Raw genomic sequence first — 21,241 nt, 5'->3', positions numbered from 1 at the left:
TTCCATGACTTTTCCAGGTTTGTAATGACCGTAAGGACCCCGTGCTTTTCAGACGCAGCGGCGGCGGGTTTCGAACTGGTGTTCCCCAACGCCCCCTTGATCTGATGATCAACGCACAGCCCACTGCGCCACTCCGCCCATCTTCACACCTCGAAGTCATCAAGGCGCTTTACAAGTACACATATCATACGTGTAGCGGTCATGTACTGTGGACAGGAGCTAATCCGGGTGAAGTGTCTTGCCCAAGGACACAACGGCCTGACGCGGCGGGGGCGGGTTTCGAACTGGAGTTCCCCAGCGCCATCTGACGATCAGCGCACAGCCCACTGCGCCACTCCGTCCCTTATATTGAAATACCAGGAAATTAAAGATTGATTTAATGATTACCTGTACATACAGTGATAGAGGAGACGAGGTGAAGCTACTGAAGGAAGAAGAATATTTCAAACATGAAAAACCACTTTTATTGGAAGTATTGACAGATATATCCTATTATATAGGACGATAAGAATCCACTTTATTGACAGAAAGAGGCAGAATCTAAAGGAGAAACCCATACGTTATACAAACGGTATCAAAACGTGTAAAATAGAACAGTTTCTCATCATAGGTCACAGTTCATGGGCATCTGCGTGCATAGGGGTCAAAGGTCAAAAACAGTCTTATTTACTGAAGCAGTGCATTTAGCTTTTAGTTCAAATCTCTCTTTTTAATCCACTGTGCCATCATGATAACAACGTTTTACTTATTATAATTTCCTTTAGAATTACAGAAAGACAGATATCCCTTATTAAATAAAAACATATTCTAAATACAATTTTAAATTAATTCAATATATATATCACAACAAGGAGAAACATATCTTCCGAAGCCACTGCATAAAAGATAATTTAACAAGTCATTGCTGTACATTACATGAGTGTTTTCCAGCAGGAGTCCATCAGAAATCTCAAAGCGTTTAAACCAGGGGGGGAACTCCACTTCATCGTGGGCCACATCCACTCAAAGGGCCGGTTGTAACTTTAAGACTACCGTACTTTTCGGACTATTAACCGCGACTTTTTCCCCCATTTTCTTTGTACAGCTAACGGCCACTAGGGGACCTCCTAGATCTATGGATTTTACAGGTAAAATGAACCACCTTTAACTCTATGGGCTCTAGGACCGGTCCGCGCCCGCCACCTCTAAGCGGCGGGCTCCAGCAGGAAAAGCTGGAGGCCGGAAAAGAGCGAGACAGGTCGCGCGCCAAAGTAAAAGTGGAACTGAGAGACAGAACGAGAGCAAGACAGAGGGACAATTTAGCTGCTGCGGCGTATATGACGGTGCGCTTTGTAGTCCGAAAAGTACGGTATATAAATAAATAATATTAATTATTACATGCCTTAGTTGAATACTCGATTCTGAATTCAGAACACGCTGTCAAGGACTTATTGACCGTTGTTAAGGACGCTTACATCTGCAGAAAGAAGTCCGGTCGATTGAACTGGACAGTTTTCTCAAACTGGGACAAGAAACCAGCGGAGAAGTGACGGGCAGACATAGACAGCGGTCCAGACATAGACATCAAACGGCGACACATATTCAGTGCAGGGCTTCCGTTAGCCGGTAAATTCAAAACCTGCCGGTCAAAATGTCCGATGCTCCGATCGATCGGCCGCCGGTCATTATCGGCCGATATTCACTCTTATAGTTTGATCGGTGCTCTCTATGAAGGCCGATCAGGAGAGCTGGATCTGAGCGATGTGGACATAAATGCGAGGGAAGTGAAACCGGACGCGAGAGAGAGATCAGATCAGCTGCTGAGTCTGACCTGAAGTCCCGCCCACTGTTTAGCGCGCTGCATGAGAAACTGACGGGCTGTCAGGATAGGAGGGAGGGAGAGAGAGAGAGATGGAGAGAGAGAGAGATGGAAAGAGAGATGGAGAGATAGAGAGAGAGAGAGAGAAGAGGGAGAGAGAGAGAGGAGAGAGAGAGAGAGATAGAGAGAGAGATGGAGACAGAGAGACAGAGAGTAGAGAGAGGAGAGAGAGAGGGTGAAGAGAGAGAGGGAGAGAGAGGGAGAGAGAGAGAGAGAGAGGAGAGAGAGAGAGAGGGGAGAGAGAGAGAGAGAGATGAAGAGAGAGAGGGAGAGAGGGAGAGAGGAGAGAGAGAGAGAGGGAGGGAGAGAGAGAGGAAGAGAGAGAGGGAGAGAGAGAGAGAGAGGAAAAGAGAGGATCCGTTTCTCCCGTGTTATTATTCAAGGTTAATTTAAACAATGAATAAAGTACTTCATCTGCTACAAGTAGTTTCTTTGAATGTAATAATTATGTTGTTTGGAATCATTTATTGAAAAATTAATCTGAACTTTTTGATCTGTATCGATTATAAACTGAAGCGATATAAAAATGAGTTTTAAGCATCAGCATATCCGGTCCCAGTCCGGTGATTACCTGCTAACGGAAACTCTGCCACACAATTCCTATTATCATTATTGAAACAACGCGGCGGTAAGTTTCAAATTTGTCCGGTAAAATTTATTCTGTTCGGACATTTAACCGGCGAGAGAAAATCCTAGCGGAAACCCTGATTCAGCGTGCAGTTCCTTCATCAGGGCAGCAGGGCATCAGGGCATCAGGGCATCAGGGCAGGGACACCGAGATACTTCCCAAGGCTTGACAAAATGAATTGTGCTACTTTTAAAGCAAGCAGCGATGTTTTCAAATCTGTAATCAAAAAGCTCCTCAAAAACGCGATCGAAGCCGTTCCTGCCGTTGCTACGGTAACAACGGACTATTTTTCTTAACGGATGCACGTCAATTTAAACAAGTACTATTTTTTAAATCCATAAAAACATTTTCTAAATCTATAAAAGCATTTAAATTAACACTGGGAGTCATATCGTTACTTTGTCGAGAATGTGGCCGTGTAATAAGCGAACTGAGATGCATTGTGGGACATGTAGTTTATGGGCTTCTGTAAAGCGGCACGTACAATTACACCCATTGTATATTATATTCTAAAATGAGTTTCACACCCCTGGTTCAAACCATACATGAGATTTCGGGATAATTCATAAAAAGATATCTGAGATAAAGTGACAGCTGCGTGACGAAGAGCGTGTTCTCCTGAGAAGCCCCGCCTCCTCTTCCCTCTCATTGGACCACACAGAGGTCAGTGTTGGACTCCGTGTGAGGTTCACTTTCAGTTTCTACTTCTCTGAGCATCCTGTTGTAATCCTCCGCAGTCACCCCCGTGTCGTAAGAGGGCGGCTCCAGGTTCTGCCTCAGCTCCATCAGCTGCTCTCTGCCGTCACTGGGGGGCAGATTACCCAAGTAATACTGAGGGGAGAGCTCCACCAGCCTGAAGAGAGAGGGAGGGAGAACAGAGAGGGTTACTTTACAGGTTACTGAACCCAGAGTACACCAAAGTATACGTCTTTGGGGTATAGTATACGACCTAACTCCCTCTCAAACCAACATCATGCTTTCATGTTAAAGGGCACCTGTCATGGTATCTTTAGGCAATAGCATAGCTCTCAGATATATACAAAAATATAAAAAACATGTCGATGAAGAGAACAGAACAGAATGGGTGAACAGATCATTCTAGCCATGCCTCATATCCCTCTGTTCCACTTCCTGTTTCAAAAGTGCTGATTTGGGGATAAAGCTTTAAAGAGGAGGGTCTGAGCTCACGCGGGACCCGGCAGCTACCGTCTAAACTAAATGCTGCCGTGATGAAACGCCATATCATGGATTATCAAGGCTCTGAAACAGTCTGGAGCTCAAAGGCTTTCTCTCTCCCGGTTACACCACAAGGTGAGTTCCTTTCTACTTCCTGCTTCTTCACACACATGCTCTCCAGCACAGGTTAGCTCTGAGTGTTAGCGATGCTAATGCAAACACCGACCATATTACGTCCAGAACAGTCGGGCATTGTTTCTGATAGCAGCGTTTCTGATTGGCCCGTGGGTCCACATTTCAGATGTTACGTCATCCATCCCTCTTCTCCCCTTCTCCGTGGGCGGGTCTCGGGGTAGCAGTTCCAGCAGAGAGCCCCGAACGTCCCTTTCCCCTCATCAACCAGCTCTGACTGGGGGGTCCCAAGGCGCTCCCAGACCAGAAGAGATATAGTCCCTCCACCTGGTCCTAGGTCTACCCCTCGGTCTCCTCCCAGCTGGACGTGCCTGGAACACCTCCCTAGGGAGGCGCCCAGGTGGCATCCTAACTAGGTGCCCGAACCACCTCAACTGGCTTCTTTCGACGCGAAGGAGGAGCGGCTCAACTCCGAGTCCCTCCCTGATGACCGAACTTCTCACCTTATCCCTGAGGGAGACGCCAGCCCCCCTGCGGAGGAAACCCATCTCGACCGCTTGTATCCGCGATCTCGTTCTTTCGGTCATGAATATTACGTCATATCGGACGCAAACCTGGATCAGCTCCGTTGTTCCCCGTTTTTAGAGATTTGGGTACGGAGGAAAAGAGAGGGTTTTATTTCCTGACCCTGCGCGAGTTCCCCGACACACCGGGGACACATGGTGTTGTAGAGAAGACATCACAAAGTGCATTCTGCATGATAGGTCCCCTTTAAGTTTGGCTTCAGGATTCCTGCATGTACCCTGTCGGCTACTTTGGTAGGATCTTGGTTATTGAAGTGAATATATCTGCACTTTCCTTGTTGTTCGGAGTTTGATTCTTTGTGGTTTTTGCACTTATTTCAAGTCGCTTTGGATAAAAGCGTCAGCTAAATTATATGTTAAGGCCAACACTCTCAAAACACACTTATTCACTCTTGCTTTCAAACTCTGATCAACAAAGATTAGGACTATTGTTTATGTTTCTTTTGTTTTCTGATTTTATGTAAAGCGTCTTTGAGCTCCAGGAAAAGCGCTCTAAAAGTATTATAATCAATCTCCGTGCTGACTCACATCTGAGGGTGCACTTCGGAGGCGATGCGGATGCAGTTGTCGCAGGAGATGGTGAACTCGTGGTAGAGGACCCAGCTGGGGGGGGCGGGGCGCGGCTGGAGACTCAGGTAGGAGGAGAAGGGGTGCAGGTGAGCCACGTGGCGGTGAGTCAGCAGGAGGTAGTTCCCTGAGCCGTCCACATCATGAGCCACCTGAGAGGACAACAACAACATTAGCATCAACACAGCAAGAAGATGTGGGGAGCTTGATGTGAAAAATGAAGACATTTCAGTCAAGCATGTTTGATCACATAGTCCTTATATATTCACATATTGTGGGGGTGTATAAGAAATACACTGCCACACAAATGTAACCTCGAGGAACACTGGGGGTACCTGGTCTACTTGGTCTTTACTTCGTTTAGCATATCAGCATGCTAAGAAGCTTGGCAGGGTACTGCTCAGAGGCCTGTACTACGAAGCTGGTTCAACCTAACGCCAACTTAACGCTAATGTTATAATAGTCAGACTGCTCTGAAGATGGAGGTGATATTCTATTAATGTTCACGTTCACACAGTCGGTGATTTTTGCCGGCCGTCTTTCCTGCGACGGCAGCTTTTCTGTATTTCCTTTCTCCTGTAATATGACTTGATCGCTTTAAACTCCGCACGCTGAGCTCTGATTGGTCAGCAGGCGGTGCTTTCACTGAGTTGAGCTCTGAGCCTGCAACCTAACCTGCTTCGGACCAGGTTAGCCGCTCAGCATCAGTTACCATGGAGATCTAGCCCGCTAAGAAGAGAACCAGCTTCGTAGGACCGGAAACCCGAGTTTTCCCTGAAGTTAGCCGCTAAGCGAACATCCTGCTTCGTAGTACAGGCCTCTGGTCCATGAGTATTGAGGGTATTATTCGGTCATGAATCAAAGTACTGGACATAATATAATTTGGAGATCTGTGGTGCTAAATCTAAGTTAAGAGAGTTATACGTTATGGTATACATCATATATATAATTCCCAAAGATATTGAAGTGACTGTGATTTTGTATATATTGATTGTTGTGCTTTTAACTTAAAGGTGGGGGAGGTAATTCCCTTCAGATACACTTGTTATATTCGATGGAATGCTCTTAACATCCCGATAGCAATGAATAAATTAAATGCTTTGACAATAAATACATAAAAACATATAATCTGTGGAAGCCGTGGCGCGGTAAAAAGCACGACCAGTTTAGCAATGTTCAACTTTTGAAGCTTCGACGGAAGCGCAGCCAATCAAATCATATGCCAGTACAAGCTCGAGCCAATCAAACCGCGTGCTTGGCGATTGGTTGTTGGTCGAGTTTCAGACACGCCCACCGGCAAGCTTCAACGCACGCCGCCGTGTGGACGCTGCGTAAGGAAGTCTGAAGGAAGGGGTAGATTTTTTTCGGCTGCGTACTTTCAAATTCTAGCACTCCAGCTGCTTTCTCCATTCTTACCAACCTTACTTTTAATGTGTGAATATGTCAGGGTTCATACACTTTTTCACCAATGACTTTTCCATGACCTCTCAATGACCTTTACCTCATTTTCTATGACCAAAAAAAAATTCCCACGGAAAATGGTTTATTTGAACATGGAACAGGGAAATAAGGTCTGCATATGAAACATGTTGTGCCTCTCTAAAACAAATCAAATAGTAGGCTTACTAGCTTCTACACGCTGAAGCAACTGTAGTCAGGGAGGCAAAGTCATCAGGTATGAAAAAGGATCCGAGCCCCCGACCCCCCGGAATATCGGCTTTAAAATGAGGAATAACAGGATTTTAGCAGTCAGAACAACTAAAGCGGCAGTTAGTAAAAACAGAAACGCCAAAGAGTCACATCTAATAGAAATATATAAAAGCATTTATTTTAATTGTGTCGCAGTCAGTTTATAATTCTGGCAGCACTGTTGAGCATTTTGGAAATGTATCGTCATGCCTCTGTGCAAGGCGTAGTCTTTCTATCTGTATAGCCACTGGTGTAAAGTAACTAAGTTCATACACTCAACAAACTTTTTAGTGTCAGGATGGAACCCTTGTCTTTTTCTCTGCGAACAGAATCTACCTACGGGTGCAAATAAATAACCTGAACCTGAAGGTACATGGTGTACTTCTACTCACTACAGTTCAGAGGTACATGGTGTACTTCTCCTCACTACAGTTCAGAGGTACATGGTGTACTTCTACTCACTACAGTTCAGAGGTACATGGTGTACTTCTACTCCACTACAGTTCAGAGGTACATGGTGTACTTCTACTCACTACAGTTCAGAGGTACATGGTGTACTTCGACTCCACTACAGTTCAGAGGTACATGGTGTACTTCTCCTCACTACAGTTCAGAGGTACATGGTGTACTTCTACTCCACTACAGTTCAGAGGTACATGGTGTACTTCGACTCCACTACAGTTCAGAGGTACATGGTGTACTTCTACTCCACTACAGTTCAGAGGTACATGGTGTACTTCGACTCCACTACAGTTCAGAGGTACATGGTGTACTTCTACTCCACTACAGTTCAGAGGTACATGGTGTACTCCTACTCCACTACAGTTCAGAGGTACATGGTGTACTTCTACTCCACTACAGTTCAGAGGTACATGGTGTACTTCTCCTCACTACAGTTCAGAGGTACATGGTGTACTTCTACTCCACTACAGTTCAGAGGTACATGGTGTACTTCGACTCCACTACAGTTCAGAGGTACATGGTGTACTTCGACTCCACTACAGTTCAGAGGTACATGGTGTACTTCTACTCCACTACAGTTCAGAGGTACATGGTGTACTTCTACTCCTCTACAGTTCAGAGGTACATGGTGTACTTCGACTCCACTACAGTTCAGAGGTACATGGTGTACTTCTACTCCACTACAGTTCAGAGGTACATGGTGTACTTCGACTCCACTACAGTTCAGAGGTACATGGTGTACTTCTACTCACTACAGTTCAGAGGTACGTGGTGTACTTCGACTCCACTACAGTTCAGAGGTACATGGTGTACTTCGACTCCACTACAGTTCAGAGGTACATGGTGTACTTCGACTCCACTACAGTTCAGAGGTACATGGTGTACTTCTACTCCACTACAGTTCAGAGGTACATGGTGTACTTCTACTCCTCTACAGTTCAGAGGTACATGGTGTACTTCGACTCCACTACAGTTCAGAGGTACATGGTGTACTTCGACTCCACTACAGTTCAGAGGTACATGGTGTACTTCTACTTCTCTACAGTTCAGAGGTACATGGTGTACTTCGACTCCACTACAGTTCAGAGGTACATGGTGTACTTCGACTCCACTACAGTTCAGAGGTACATGGTGTACTTCGACTCCACTACAGTTCAGAGGTACATGGTGTACTTCGACTCCACTACAGTTCAGAGGTACATGGTGTACTTCGACTCCACTACAGTTCAGAGGTACATGGTGTACTTCTACTCCACTACAGTTCAGAGGTACATGGTGTACTTCTACTCCACTACAGTTCAGAGGTACATGGTGTACTTCTACTCACTACAGTTCAGAGGTACGTGGTGTACTTCGACTCCACTACAGTTCAGAGGTACATGGTGTACTTCTACTCACTACAGTTCAGAGGTACATGGTGTACTTCGACTCCACTACAGTTCAGAGGTACATGGTGTACTTCGACTCCACTACAGTTCAGAGGTACATGGTGTACTTCTACTCACTACAGTTCAGAGGTACATGGTGTACTTCGACTCCACTACAGTTCAGAGGTACATGGTGTACTTCTACTCCACTACAGTTCAGAGGTACATGGTGTACTCTCCTACTCTCACTACAGTTCAGAGGTACATGGTGTACTTCTACTCCACTACCAACAGTTCAGAGGTACATGGTGTACTTCTCCTCACTACAGTTCAGAGGTACATGGTGTACTTCTACTCCACTACAGTTCAGAGGTACATGGTGTACTTCTCTCCACTACAGTTCAGAGGTACATGGTGTACTCTACTCCACTACAGTTCAGAGGTACATGGTGTACTTCGACTCCACTACAGTTCAGAGGTACATGGTGTACTTCTACTCCACTACAGTTCAGGAGGTACATGGTGTAACTTCGACTCCACTACAGTTCAGAGGTACATGGTGTACTTCGACTCCACTACAGTTCAGAGGTACATGGTGTACTTCTACTCACTACAGTTCAGAGGTACATGGTGTACTTCGACTCCACTAACAGTTCAGAGGTACATGGTGTACTTCGACTCCACTACAGTTCAGAGGTACATGGTGTACTTCGACTCCACTACAGTTCAGAGGTACATGGTGTACTTCTACTTCACTACAGTTCAGAGGTACATGGTGTACTTCTACTCCACTACAGTTCAGAGGTACATGGTGTACTTCGACTCCACTACAGTTCAGAGGTACATGGTGTAACTTCGACTCCACTACAGTTCAGAGGTACATGGTGTACTTCGACTCACTACAGTTCAGAGGTACATGGTGTACTTCGACTGCCACTACAGTTCAGAGGTACATGGTGTACTTCGCTCCACTACAGTTCAGGAGGTACATGGTGTACTTCTACTCCACTACAGTTCAGAGGTACATGGTGTACTTCGACTCACTACAGTTCAGAGGTACATGGTGTACTTCGACTCCACTACAGTTTCAGAGGTACATGGTGTACTTCGACTCCACTACAGTTCAGAGGTACATGGTGTACTTCGACTCCACTACAGTTCAGAGGTACATGGTGTACTTCGACTCCACTACTCAGTTCAGAGGTACATGGTGTACTTCGACTCCACTACAGTTCGAGGTACATGGTGTACTTCTACTCACTAACAGTTCAGAGGTACAGTGGTAATTCGACTCCACTACAGTTCAGAGGTACATGGTTGTACTTCGACTCACTACAGTTCAGAGGTACATGGTGTACTTCGACTCCACTACAGTTCAGAGGTACATGGTTGTACTTCGACTCCACTACAGTTCAAGGTACATGGTGTACTTCTACTCACTACAGTTCAGAGGTACATGGTGTACTTCGACGCCACTACAGTTCAGAGGTACATGGTGTACTTCTACTTCTCTACAGTTTCAGAGGGTACATGGTGTACTTCTACTCACTACAGTTCAGAGGTACATGGTGTACTTTCGACTCACTACAGTTCAGAGGTACATGGTGTACTTCTACTCACTACAGTTCAGAGGTACATGGTGTACTTCGACTCCACTACATTTCAGAGGTACATGGTGTACTTCTACTCACTACAGTTCAGAGGTACATGGTGTACTTCTACTCACTACAGTTCAGAGGTACATGGTGTACTTCTATCCACTACATGTATTAATACCTTTAGTTACTTCACAGATCTGGATGAATGATGTGAAATATAATCAAGTGTTGAATCAGACTTTAGTTCCACCTGGAGTAAATCCACCAGCTACCCTGCAGTCTACAAAGTACTTCAGACTAGCTGCACCTTCACCAGCTACCCTGCAGTCTACAAAGTACTTCAGACTAGCTGCACCTCCACCAGCTACCCTGCAGTCTACAAAGTACTTCAGACTAGCTGCACCTTCACCAGCTACCCTGCAGTCTACAAAGTACTTCAGACTAGCTGCACCTTCACCAGCTACCCTGCAGTCTACAAAGTACTTCAGACTAGCTGCACCTCCACCAGCTACCCTGCAGTCTACAAAGTACTTCAGACTAGCTGCACCTCCACCAGCTACCCTGCAGTCTACAAAGTACTTCAGACTAGCTGCACCTTCACCAGCTACCCTGCAGTCTGCAAAGTACTTCAGACTAGCTGCACCTTCACCAGCTACCCTGCAGTCTACAAAGTACTTCAGACTAGCTGCACCTCCACCAGCTACCCTGCAGTCTACAAAGTACTTCAGACTAGCTGCACCTCCACCAGCTACCCTGCAGTCTACAAAGTAATTCAGACTAGCTGCACCTCCACCAGCTACCCTGCAGTCTACAAAGTACTTCAGACTAGCTGCACCTCCACCAGCTACCCTGCGTCTACAAAGTACTTCAGACTATCTGCACCTCCACCAGCTACCTGCAGTCTACAAAGTACTTCAGACTAGCTGCACCTCCACCAGCTACCCTGCAGTCTACAAAGTACTTCAGACTAGCTGCACCTCCACCAGCTACCCTGCAGAACTCAAAGATCTAAAACATTTTTCTACACAAAATAACCATTTCTCTCAAATATTGTTCACAAATCTGAAAGAATCTGTGATAGTGAGCACTTCTGCTTTGCCGAGATAATCCATCCCACCTCACAGGTGTGGCATATCAAGATGCTGATCAGACAGCATGGTTATTGCACAGGTGTGCCTTAGGCTGGCCACAATAAAAAGGCCAAAATGTTTTAGCTCTTGAGTTCATCTCATGAAAAATGGGAGCAAAAACAAAAGTGTTGCATTTATATTTTTGTTCAGTGTATGTTATTCTGAAATGGACCAATCTGCACAACGACTACTTTTACTGTCGCTACTTTCACTATATTTTTATGAGAATACTTTTCTACTTTTACTTGAGGAACATTTTTGAATGCAGGACTTTTACTGAAACAGTACAAGATCTGAGTACATCTACTTTTCTTAAGTACAAGATCTATACTTATACCACCTCTGTTTATAGCCTATGAAAAGAACTATTAGAAAACTAAGGCTAAAGCTAACGTTAGCGGATAGTGACAATGTATGCTAGCTAGCTCAACGATTCCTTAAATAATATTGCGACAGAAAAACGTTTCAGTTCACATCACGCTCTGCCGCTCTGCTCTGAACACCTGAACGGCCCGTTCTAACAGCTGTTCACCAGCGGCTCAGTCTGTGCCAGTGACTCCACACAGTTAACGAACGTACCGTAGATAATGTAGCTGACCCTCATCCCGGAGCAGCAGAGTGCAGCCGACAGGCAGGAAGACTCGAGCACACAGCTCGCGCTTCATATATTAAAAAAGAACACCATGCGCGTCATGATGGCACATAACAGCTCGCGACCGCAGATTATTTCAGCGATTAGATTAAATGTAAATTATATTTGACGCAATTTTAGTTACATTTCCATGACTTTTCCAGGTTTTCAATGACCGTACGAACCCTGATATGTATAAATGTGTCTGTTGATTGTGTATTTATAGGTATATACATATTTTTATATATATTTGTATTTTTGAATTTGGGATTGTGGGAAACGATATCTCGATCTCTCTGTCGGTACACACAAACTGAAAGAAACGGTGAGACTATCTTCCTATGCCTCAGGTTAAACATGAACAAACCGGGTGTTTACCTTGAGGAAGAAGCCTGAGATGAGAGCACGCTTGATGTTGGTGCAGTTGTCCTGGCATCCGAAATCAGGCGGAGAAACAGGAAGTTCTATTCTCTGCATCACCTCCAGAAGCTCCGCCCTGATCACCACAGCCAATCGTAAGGCTGCGTGACTCAGAAAGTTTGTCGTGCACCACGCCTCATCCTGGTGATCTGCAGTAAAGCCACACAGACGGTTCAATAATCAATAATTTACAGAGATATATCAGAGATGTTAGTAAAATATCCACAGTAATGCATGCATGAACGCAAATACCTGCCCCCCTACGCGAGGTGGGGCCCTCTACGCGAGGTGAGGGCCCCCTACGCGAGGTGAGGCCAGCTACGCGAGGTGAGGGCCCCCTACGCGAGGTGAGGGCCCCCTACGCGAGGTGAGGCCAGCTACGCGAGGTGAGGGCCCCCTACGCGAGGTGAGGCCCCCCTACGCACGGTGAGGCCCCCTACGCACGGTGAGGCCCCCTACGCACGGTGAGGCCCCCTACGCACGGTTCCTCGTCTTTCAGTTCCTCGTCTTTGTTTACCGCCCCCTACGCACGGTGAGGCCCCCTACGCACGGTGAGGCCCCCTACGCACGGTGAGGCCCCCTACGCACGGTGAGGCACGGTGAGGCCCCCTACGCACGGTGAGGCCCCCTACGCACAGTGAGGCCAGCTACGCACGGTGAGGCCCCACGCAGTCTGCATGAATGGCCGGTAGGGAGGGACGGCCCGGTATAGAGCGGTGCAGTGACGAGTCCTAAAACCCGGAAGCGAGTTAGCATTTTAGCACTTCCGGTTCCCTCGTCTCAGAGCCGATGGGTCTGTGGTTGAGACGCCTTGAAGAGACACATCACGTTTTGTTCTACGACATTAAGTGACCCCACTGGTGATTTCTGAAGAGTTGACGTGTCTGAAACACGATGGTTGTTACCAAGTGGCTGAATAGTTGTCGAGGTCGTTGTACGTCATTACGCCGAGCACTCCTCTAAGTCCCTGCCTCCTGCAAAGTGTTAAAACTAACGCTTCAACTCGTGCAGTTTAGAATCTGCGTGTTTGAATCTGGATCTGAAGTCGGCGTGACGTTGAAGTCGTGCCGCTGAACCCGGCTGTAGTTCCTTTATAGCATAACGTTAGCATTTAGCTTCTGGACATTAGATTTACGATTATGATAAAAGTAGGTAGACGTGTGGAGATTATCCGGCTGAACAAAACGTGCCTTTATCAAACGGGTTCTTATTTCTTATTTTTTACAATATTCCCAAATCCTATGGAGAAATCCCGTTGAGGGAACCAGCCGCTTACTTCCGGGTCGGGCTACTAAGATACGTCATCACTGCTCCGCTCTGTTATGCTAACATGTTACAAACATGCGGTCATAGTTGTGCGTTTCATGTTTGTCTTGGTGATCAGTCTCGTGTGTCTTCAGGCGAGTCTTCCCTCGTGTTGTCTTTCAGTTGCTCGTCTTTGTTTACTTTTGGTTTCTTGTCTGCATATTTCTGGATTTCCCTCTTCTTCACTCTCTTACCTCGTTCACACCAACGGTGTTTCGGGGCCGGTTCGGAGCTGGAGCTTGAAAAGCACCGGGTTTTCCTGTTCACACCGCAGCGGAGCCGCCTCTTAGCTCCGGAATCCGGTTCGTTTCAAGCACCAACAAAGTGTCCGGCGAGAGCAAAAGCACCGCATACGTCATGCTTACGTCGAGGCGGGGGCGGGATCAACTCCTGAACAACAGCAACAACAAGCCCGCGTTGTATCCAGTTTGTACACAACGATGGAGAAACGTAACAAGCAGCAGTGGTCCACTGAAGAGACCAGCTACCTGCTGGGAATCTGGGCTTCCGAAGAGGTGCAGAGGAAGCTGGAGCACAATCGGCAAACGATGACGCAATGACGCAGCACCAGTCGGACTCTGGGCGGTGTGGAAAGAGCCGGAGCGAAACCGAAGAACCGGTTCTGAACCTGAAAAGCTCCAGCGCGGAGCTTGAACCGGAGTTGCGTTGGTGTGAAGGAGGTAAAAGGGTCCTCAAAGGGTTCCTGGCTTGTTCGTCATTTTAGTTTGACTTTGCCCGCTCCTCCAGTTTTATTTAGTGTTTATTTCCACCAGCTTTAATTTAATAAAGCTTGCCTTGTTTCGGTCCCGATTCCCTTCCCTGTGAAAGAACAACTTGAGCCAGAACACGAGGGAAGACGGGCCTAAATACACACAAGACTGGTCAGGGTGAAACACAACAGGTGGTGACGTGAAGCATTACGTACGCTCCAGGTAGGTGCTGTAGATGTTGATGAGAGTCATGTGGTCTCCCTCTGCGTGCATCAGGGGCTTCCACTGAGACACCGCCTCCTCTCTGCTGGGCTCCACGGTCACGAAGCAGGACGGAGCTGCGAGAAGACACATCATTCACACCGTTAAAGGCCCGTTAACCCTCAGCTGCCCGAGTGCGCCTCTCTTGACCCGGTGAGGTGGGTTTCTTTAAGTATCTTGATGACATGTTTTTATCATTTCATATTCCAGCTATTCCTCAAAAAACATGTTTTGGATATCATGCCTTTCATATTTTAAATTTACATTTTAAGAAATTGTAGTTTTTGTATTTCTACCCCAAGCTTCCATAAAATGACCCGCATGCATTTTCTATGGGGTCCTATAGGAACCTTTGATTCTTATCACCTGTTGCTGTCAGGACTACATTCACTGTAGGACACACAGACGACATCACAAGCGACACCTCTCAGGAAGATTATTTTACACAGCAAGAACTGATACCTGTCAGTATAATAATAATACATTATATTTGTGTCTGGCTTTTCAAGGACTCACAGTCGCTTTACCATATAAGGGAAGGTTGGTTGGGTGGGGGGGGGGTATAGGACTATCAGACTTGATCAACCGGCATGGATTGATGGGGGGGGGGCTTTGAGTAGACAAGAGGAGAAGAGATGAGTTTTGAACAGGGACTGGAATACTGTGAGGGTCTCAGAATAGCGGAGATCTTTGCATCAAAATGTTCAAAACGTTTTTTTCAAAATGTAAAAAAAAAAGTCTAAAATTATAAATAGTGAAAAATTAAATATAAAATATTTCTAGAGTGAACCAAAATATAATACTAAATATTATACAAGTGATTTCTCTTTACCAAAAATGGCATAAAAACACATTATTCTAATACGGGTCCTTTTTGACCCACTTATGGAAGAGAGCAGGGTCCAGGCACTCGGGCATCTAACGGTACGTCCACACAGCAGCTTTTCAAAAATCTTGAACATCTTGGAGCTGGGCGTGTCTGACAGCTTCGGGATTTTTTGCGAGCAACGCGACCAACAACCAATCACATGAATGTCCCGCCCCCGACATACAAAGCAAAAAACCCCGGGGATTTTATGCGAGCAATATATATATATATATATATATATATAAACTCCCCAAACAGGCGAAACCCTACCAGTTCCCCCCACTGCCTCTGCCACCTCCCTCCATGCCTGGTTCCTCCGGTTTGTATCCCGGTAATAGTTCTGGTCGTAAAGAACCGGGTGATTTGCTCCCGTAACTTCTCGTTTGGAATATGAGGAAATGAACTGCGGTCTGGCTCTCCCTGCTTACACGCGGTTTGATTGGCTAGCGCTTCTACTGTCAGATTTGCATAAACGTGTTTGATTGGCCGACGCTTCCAGCTCAGCTTCAAAAGTTGAACATTGCTCAACTTTTGAATCCTGGACATCCTGGTAATCTTCGCTTCGCTCCCCCACAATGCAGTGCGGCGAAAAGCGAGGCAAAGTGACGTCATCCCCATTCAAAGTCAATGGGCAGAGAAGCGGTGGAAGATTCGTCTAAAGCGGCTGTGTGGACGTACCGTGAGGGTTGTTAAGTGGCCAATCAAATCCTATCGGTTTGTCTTATAGTTATAACTCCTTATTCAAAATGGTATGGGGCTGGGAAGCCGGGGCGCACTGGCCATCACCTGAGCAAGAAGAACCTCTTGCTGCAATAGAAAAATGCATTAATAAAAGTTGCAAATGGATCAAAATGAACTTAAATGAACAAATTCTTCCTCACGATTGACCATCCCACCCTCCCCCAAGTTAAGAGTCTGGGTGTCACCCTTGACAGCACCTTATCATTTGAAGCTCACATCAACAACATCACCTGATCTGCCGACTTCCACCTCCGCAATATTAACCGCCTCCGCCTCACTCACCGCCATCCTCGTCCGCGCCCTCGTTACATCCCGTATCGATTATTGCAACTCCACCCTCTCTGGTCTTCCTCACAAATCCCTGTGTAAGCTCCAACTGGTCCAAAACTCAGCCGCCCGTATCATCTCCAGAACTCCTTCCACTAATCATATCTCTCCGGTTCTCCAACATTAGCTCCCCGTTAAATACCGCATCGATTTTAAAGTGTTGCTCCTCACCTCCAAGGCCCTTCACACTCTCGCACCTCCATATCTCTCTGAGCTCCTTCACACATGCCCTCCCTCTCGTGCCCTCCGATCCGACTGTACCTTCTGCCCGCCTGACCACCATGGGGTCACGAAGAGCCTTCAGCCACTCTGCCCCCCCCCCCGTCTCTGGAGCCTCTCCCACAAGACATCCGCAATATGGACTCACTCGCAACCTTCAAATCCAGCCTGAAAACCCACCTTTTCAAACTGGCGTATTCAATATCTTAATTCCTCTAAACTGATGTCGTTTTTAAGTCTTTGTTTTTAAGTCTTGTATGACTGTGTGATCTTCTTGGTTGCTTGTTTTTAATTATGCTCTGTAAGGTGTCCTTGAGAGCTCTGAAAGGCGCCCATAAATAAAATGCATTATTATTATAAATGTCAGTCACATTTTCAGTTTTTCCAGTTTTTCCAGTTTTTCAGTTTTTCAGTTTTTCCAGTTTCAATCCTGAATAGGTTTCAAGTATTAGACAACCAGTAACAGAGTACCAATGTAATAAAGATGGCCTACCTTAGAAAGTAAGAAAAATAAAGAACAAATAATCGTAAATAAACAAAGATAATAATGATGAAAGAGAATACAAGCAGGGGCCCATCGCTTAAAGTGAATGGATTTGTATTATTGTGCTGTGATGCAAGTCAAATGTCAGACTTGATCTGACCAATAAAGTATCATCGTGTCGTATCGTGTTATCGACCAGTCGCCTCGCTGCAGTTACCTGTGAGCATGGCAGCGATAGTGAGCAGCTCGTCCACACAGTCGTACTCGCAGGCAGCGATCAGAGCTTTGGCCAGAGGCGGCTCCAAGGGAAGCTCCGACATTATGATGCCGACTTCAGACAGATTACCGTCATCGTCCAGCGCCGCCAGGTAGTCCAGATCCTCCAGAGCCTGCATCAGAGCCTCAGGGGCTGGGAGAGCGGGACACATGGGGGACAGGTCAATACAGAGGGGAGAGCAGAGGTGGCAAGAGTACACACATCCTTTACAAAGTAGAAGTACAGGTATTTGAGTTCATCATGAAAGAAGTAGAAAGTACAGGTATTTGAGTTCAACATGTGAGAAGTAGAAAGTACAGGTATTTGGGTTCAACATGAGAGAAGTAGAAAGTACAGGTATTTGAGTTCAACATGAGAGAAGTAGAAAGTACAGGTATTTGAGTTCAACATGTGAGAAGTAGAAAGTACAGGTATTTGAGTTCAACATGAGAGAAGTAGAAAGTACAGGTATTTGTGTTCAACATGTAAGAAGTAGAAAGTACAGGTATTTGGGTTCAACATGTAAGAAGTAGAAAGTACAGGTATTTGAGTTCAACATGTAAGAAGTAGAAAGTACAGGTATTTGAGTTCAACATGAGAGAAGTAGAAAGTACAGGTATTTGAGTTCAACATGTAAGAAGTAGAAAGTACAGGTATTTGTGTTCAACATGTGAGAAGTAGAAAGTACAGGTATTTGTGTTCAACATGTGAGAAGTAGAAAGTACAGGTATTTGTGTTCAACATGTGAGAAGTAGAAAGTACAGGTATTTGTGTTCAACATGTAAGAAGTAGAAAGTACAGGTATTTGAGTTCAACATGTGAGAAGTAGAAAGTACAGGTATTTGAGTTCAACATGAGAGAAGTAGAAAGTACAGGTATTTGAGTTCAACATGTAAGAAGTAGAAAGTACAGGTATTTGTGTTCAACATGTAAGAAGTAGAAAGTACAGGTATTTGTGTTCAACATGTGAGAAGTAGAAAGTACAGGTATTTGTGTTCAACATGTGAGAAGTAGAAAGTACAGGTATTTGAGTTCAACATGTGAGAAGTAGAAAGTACAGGTATTTGAGTTCAACATGTAAGAAAGTAAAAAGTCGTCAGAAAAGTAAGTAGTGGAGTACTGATACCAGAAAAATGTACTTAAGTAAAGTAACGCAGTATGGCAGTATGGTCTTATAATTCAACTCCAAGAGACGCACTTCGCTGTAAACTGGGAGTGCTGGACTTTGACCCTTCACCCCTGCGTAACATTCGCTAACTGGTGCCTTTGTGATTTTAGCCGCTACCCTCCTTTTTATTCTTGCTCTACAAACACAGATACCTGGTCTGTCCAGGAACTTGCACTGCCCCATGTCGGCGATATCCAGCCTCTTGAGCAGCAGCACCAGGTGGCTGAGGTTCTCCTCCTCTACCCCCGGACGATGAGCCTCCTCCATCCCCTCGTACAGAGACTGGGGGTAGAGCCGGAGACACAGACCTGGAGACACACAAGGAGACACTATTTAGGGACGGGACTTTGAAAGCAAAAGAATGCAACACCCCACACACACTCAGACACTCAAATCCAGCACCAGACACATGTTTACGCAGCTATGAAGAGTCTTGCACTAAAGTACATTTCCCAGAGATATTGAAGTGACTGTTATTTTGTATATTAAAGTAGTATATTAAATGTAGTAAATGCAGGTTCTGGTCCAGGCTCTCATCACCTCACGCCTAGACTACTGCACCTCCCTCCTGGCTGGTCTACCTGCATGTGCCATCCGACCTCTGCAGCTCATCCAGAATGCAGCGGCTCGTCTGGTCTTCAACCTTCCAACATTCTCCCACACCACTCCGCTCCTCCGCTCCCTCCACTGGCTTCCGGTAACTGCTAGAATCCACTTCAAGACACTGGTACATGCGTACCGTGCTGCGAATGGATCTGGCCCTTCCTACATCCAGGACATGGTTAAACCGTACACCCCAGCACGTGCACTCCGCTCTGCATCAGCCAGACGGCTCGCTGCACCCTCGCTGCGAGGGGGACCCAAGTTCCCATCAGCAGAAACACGTGGGTTTGCTGTCCTGGCTCCAAGATGGTGGAATGAGCTCCCATTGACATCAGGACAGCAGATAGCTCACACACCTTCCAGACTGAAAACTCATCTCTCTCGACTCCACCTCGAGCGATAGAACTATTAACAAAGCACTTATATACTAATAAAGGACTGGCTCCTCTAAAGCCAGCTGAATAGCACTTGAAATGTTTGGCTCTATGAAACCTGATGCACTTTATGATTCTGTTTTCTTCAAGGTTGTGTCTTCCTGGTCGAATGCACTTATTGTAAGTCGCTTTGGATAAAAGCCTCAGCTGAATGCAATGTAATGTAGTAAATGTATTATTATGAGGTTTAGGTGGGCTCCTGGTGTAATTATATATATTGGGGACAGGTGTAGGGTGGCACCAGATTGAGCTCATTATGATATAGTATTATTGGGATACAACAAAATAAATACACGGAAGATATTCTTGTTCTTGAACATTATTCCTGCGTAAGATTCGCTCACTGGTGCCCCAGCTGCAGTTTTAGTTTAATTTGGCTGAAACACCAAACAGATCATTGCAGCATTACCCATAATCCTCTCTGTTTCAGCCCTGTTTCCAAAGTGCTGATTCTCTGTCTGTTACTTTAGATGAAAACAAGGAGCCCCTCCCCACGCCCCTCTGAGAGACATTTGGTTACAAAGAACTCAATGGAGCTCTAGAGGAGATTCAGGTGATAGGGGGGGGGGGGGGGTACCTTGTTGCTGATTGGCTAATGGTTACTCAAGACAACACATCGTTATGACATCATAAAGTGGACAAAATCTGATCAGCTCATTTTCAGACAGGTTTTTATAGAAATGGATCAAAAAGAGAGAAAATCTTTGTTCCTGAAACTTTCAGAGTCTCTTTCCACAGAGGGGACACATGTTGATGTAGAAGAGACATGAAGAAGAGGGGACACATGTTGATGTAGAAGAGACATGAAGAAGAGGGGACACATGTTGATGTAGAAGAGACATGAAGAAGAGGGGACACATGTTGATGTAGAAGAGACATGAAGAAGAGGGGACACATGTTGATGTAGAAGAGACATGAAGAAGAGGGGACACATGTTGATGTAGAAGAGACATGAAGAAGAGGGGGACACATGTTGATGTAGAAGAGACATGAAGAAGAGGGGACACATGTTGATGTAGAAGAGACATGAAGAAGAGGGGACACATGTTGATGTAGAAGAGACATGAAGAAGAGGGGACACATGTTGATGTAGAAGAGACATGGAGAAGAGGGGACACATGTTGATGTAGAAGAGACATGGAGAAGAGGGGACACATGTTGATGTAGAAGAGACATGAAGAAGAGGGGACACATGTTGATGTAGAAGAGACATGGAGAAGAGAGGACACATGTTGATGTAGAAGAGACATGGAGAAGAGAGGACACATGTTGATGTAGAAGAGACATGAAGAAGAGGGGACACATGTTGATGTAGAAGAGACATGAAGAAGAGGGGACACATGTTGATGTAGAAGAGACATGAAGAAGAGGGGACACATGTTGATGTAGAAGAGACATGAAGAAGAGGGGACACATGTTGATGTAGAAGAGACATGGAGAAGAGGGGACACATGTTGATGTAGAAGAGACATGGAGAAGAGGGGACACATGGTGATGTAGAAGAGACATGGAGAAGAGGGGACACATGTTGATGAAGAAGAGACATGGAGAAGAGGGGACACATGTTGATGTAGAAGAGACATGGAGAAGAGGGGACACATGTTGATGTAGAAGAGACATGAG

General features: G+C 45.8%; 1 protein-coding gene across 1 annotated transcript; it reads right to left on the bottom strand.

The window, feature by feature from the left end:
- Window positions 1-2,146: 2,146 nt before the first annotated feature.
- LOC117443960 (ATP-dependent RNA helicase DQX1) lies at window positions 2,147-19,575 on the bottom strand. The gene is made up of 7 exons (XM_034079747.2): window positions 19,163-19,575; window positions 18,734-18,889; window positions 17,375-17,566; window positions 14,473-14,595; window positions 12,201-12,391; window positions 4,907-5,097; window positions 2,147-3,339 (listed from the first exon to the last, which is right to left on the bottom strand). Exons 1-7 carry the CDS (start codon window positions 19,191-19,193, stop codon window positions 3,132-3,134), a joined length of 1,092 nt encoding a protein of 363 aa, XP_033935638.2. The 5' UTR covers window positions 19,194-19,575; the 3' UTR covers window positions 2,147-3,131.
- Between the last annotated feature and the right edge of the window lie 1,666 nt (window positions 19,576-21,241).

Source organism: Pseudochaenichthys georgianus, unplaced genomic scaffold (genome assembly GCF_902827115.2).
Source record: "Pseudochaenichthys georgianus unplaced genomic scaffold, fPseGeo1.2 scaffold_710_arrow_ctg1, whole genome shotgun sequence".
Classification (NCBI taxonomy): domain Eukaryota; kingdom Metazoa; phylum Chordata; class Actinopteri; order Perciformes; family Channichthyidae; genus Pseudochaenichthys; species Pseudochaenichthys georgianus.
This window is presented reverse-complemented; position numbering and strand designations above follow the sequence as displayed.

Coding starts and splice junctions, on each gene's coding strand:
- LOC117443960 (XM_034079747.2), bottom strand. CDS start 19,193: ATGAGCTGCAGAGGTCGGATGGCACATGCAG. Junction 18,890..19,162: donor AGGTCGGATGGCACATGCAG/GTAGACCAGCCA, acceptor GTGTGTCTCCAG/GTCTGTGTCTCCGGCTCTAC. Junction 17,567..18,733: donor CAAGTTCCTGGACAGACCAG/GTATCTGTGTTT, acceptor CCGCTCTCCCAG/CCCCTGAGGCTCTGATGCAG.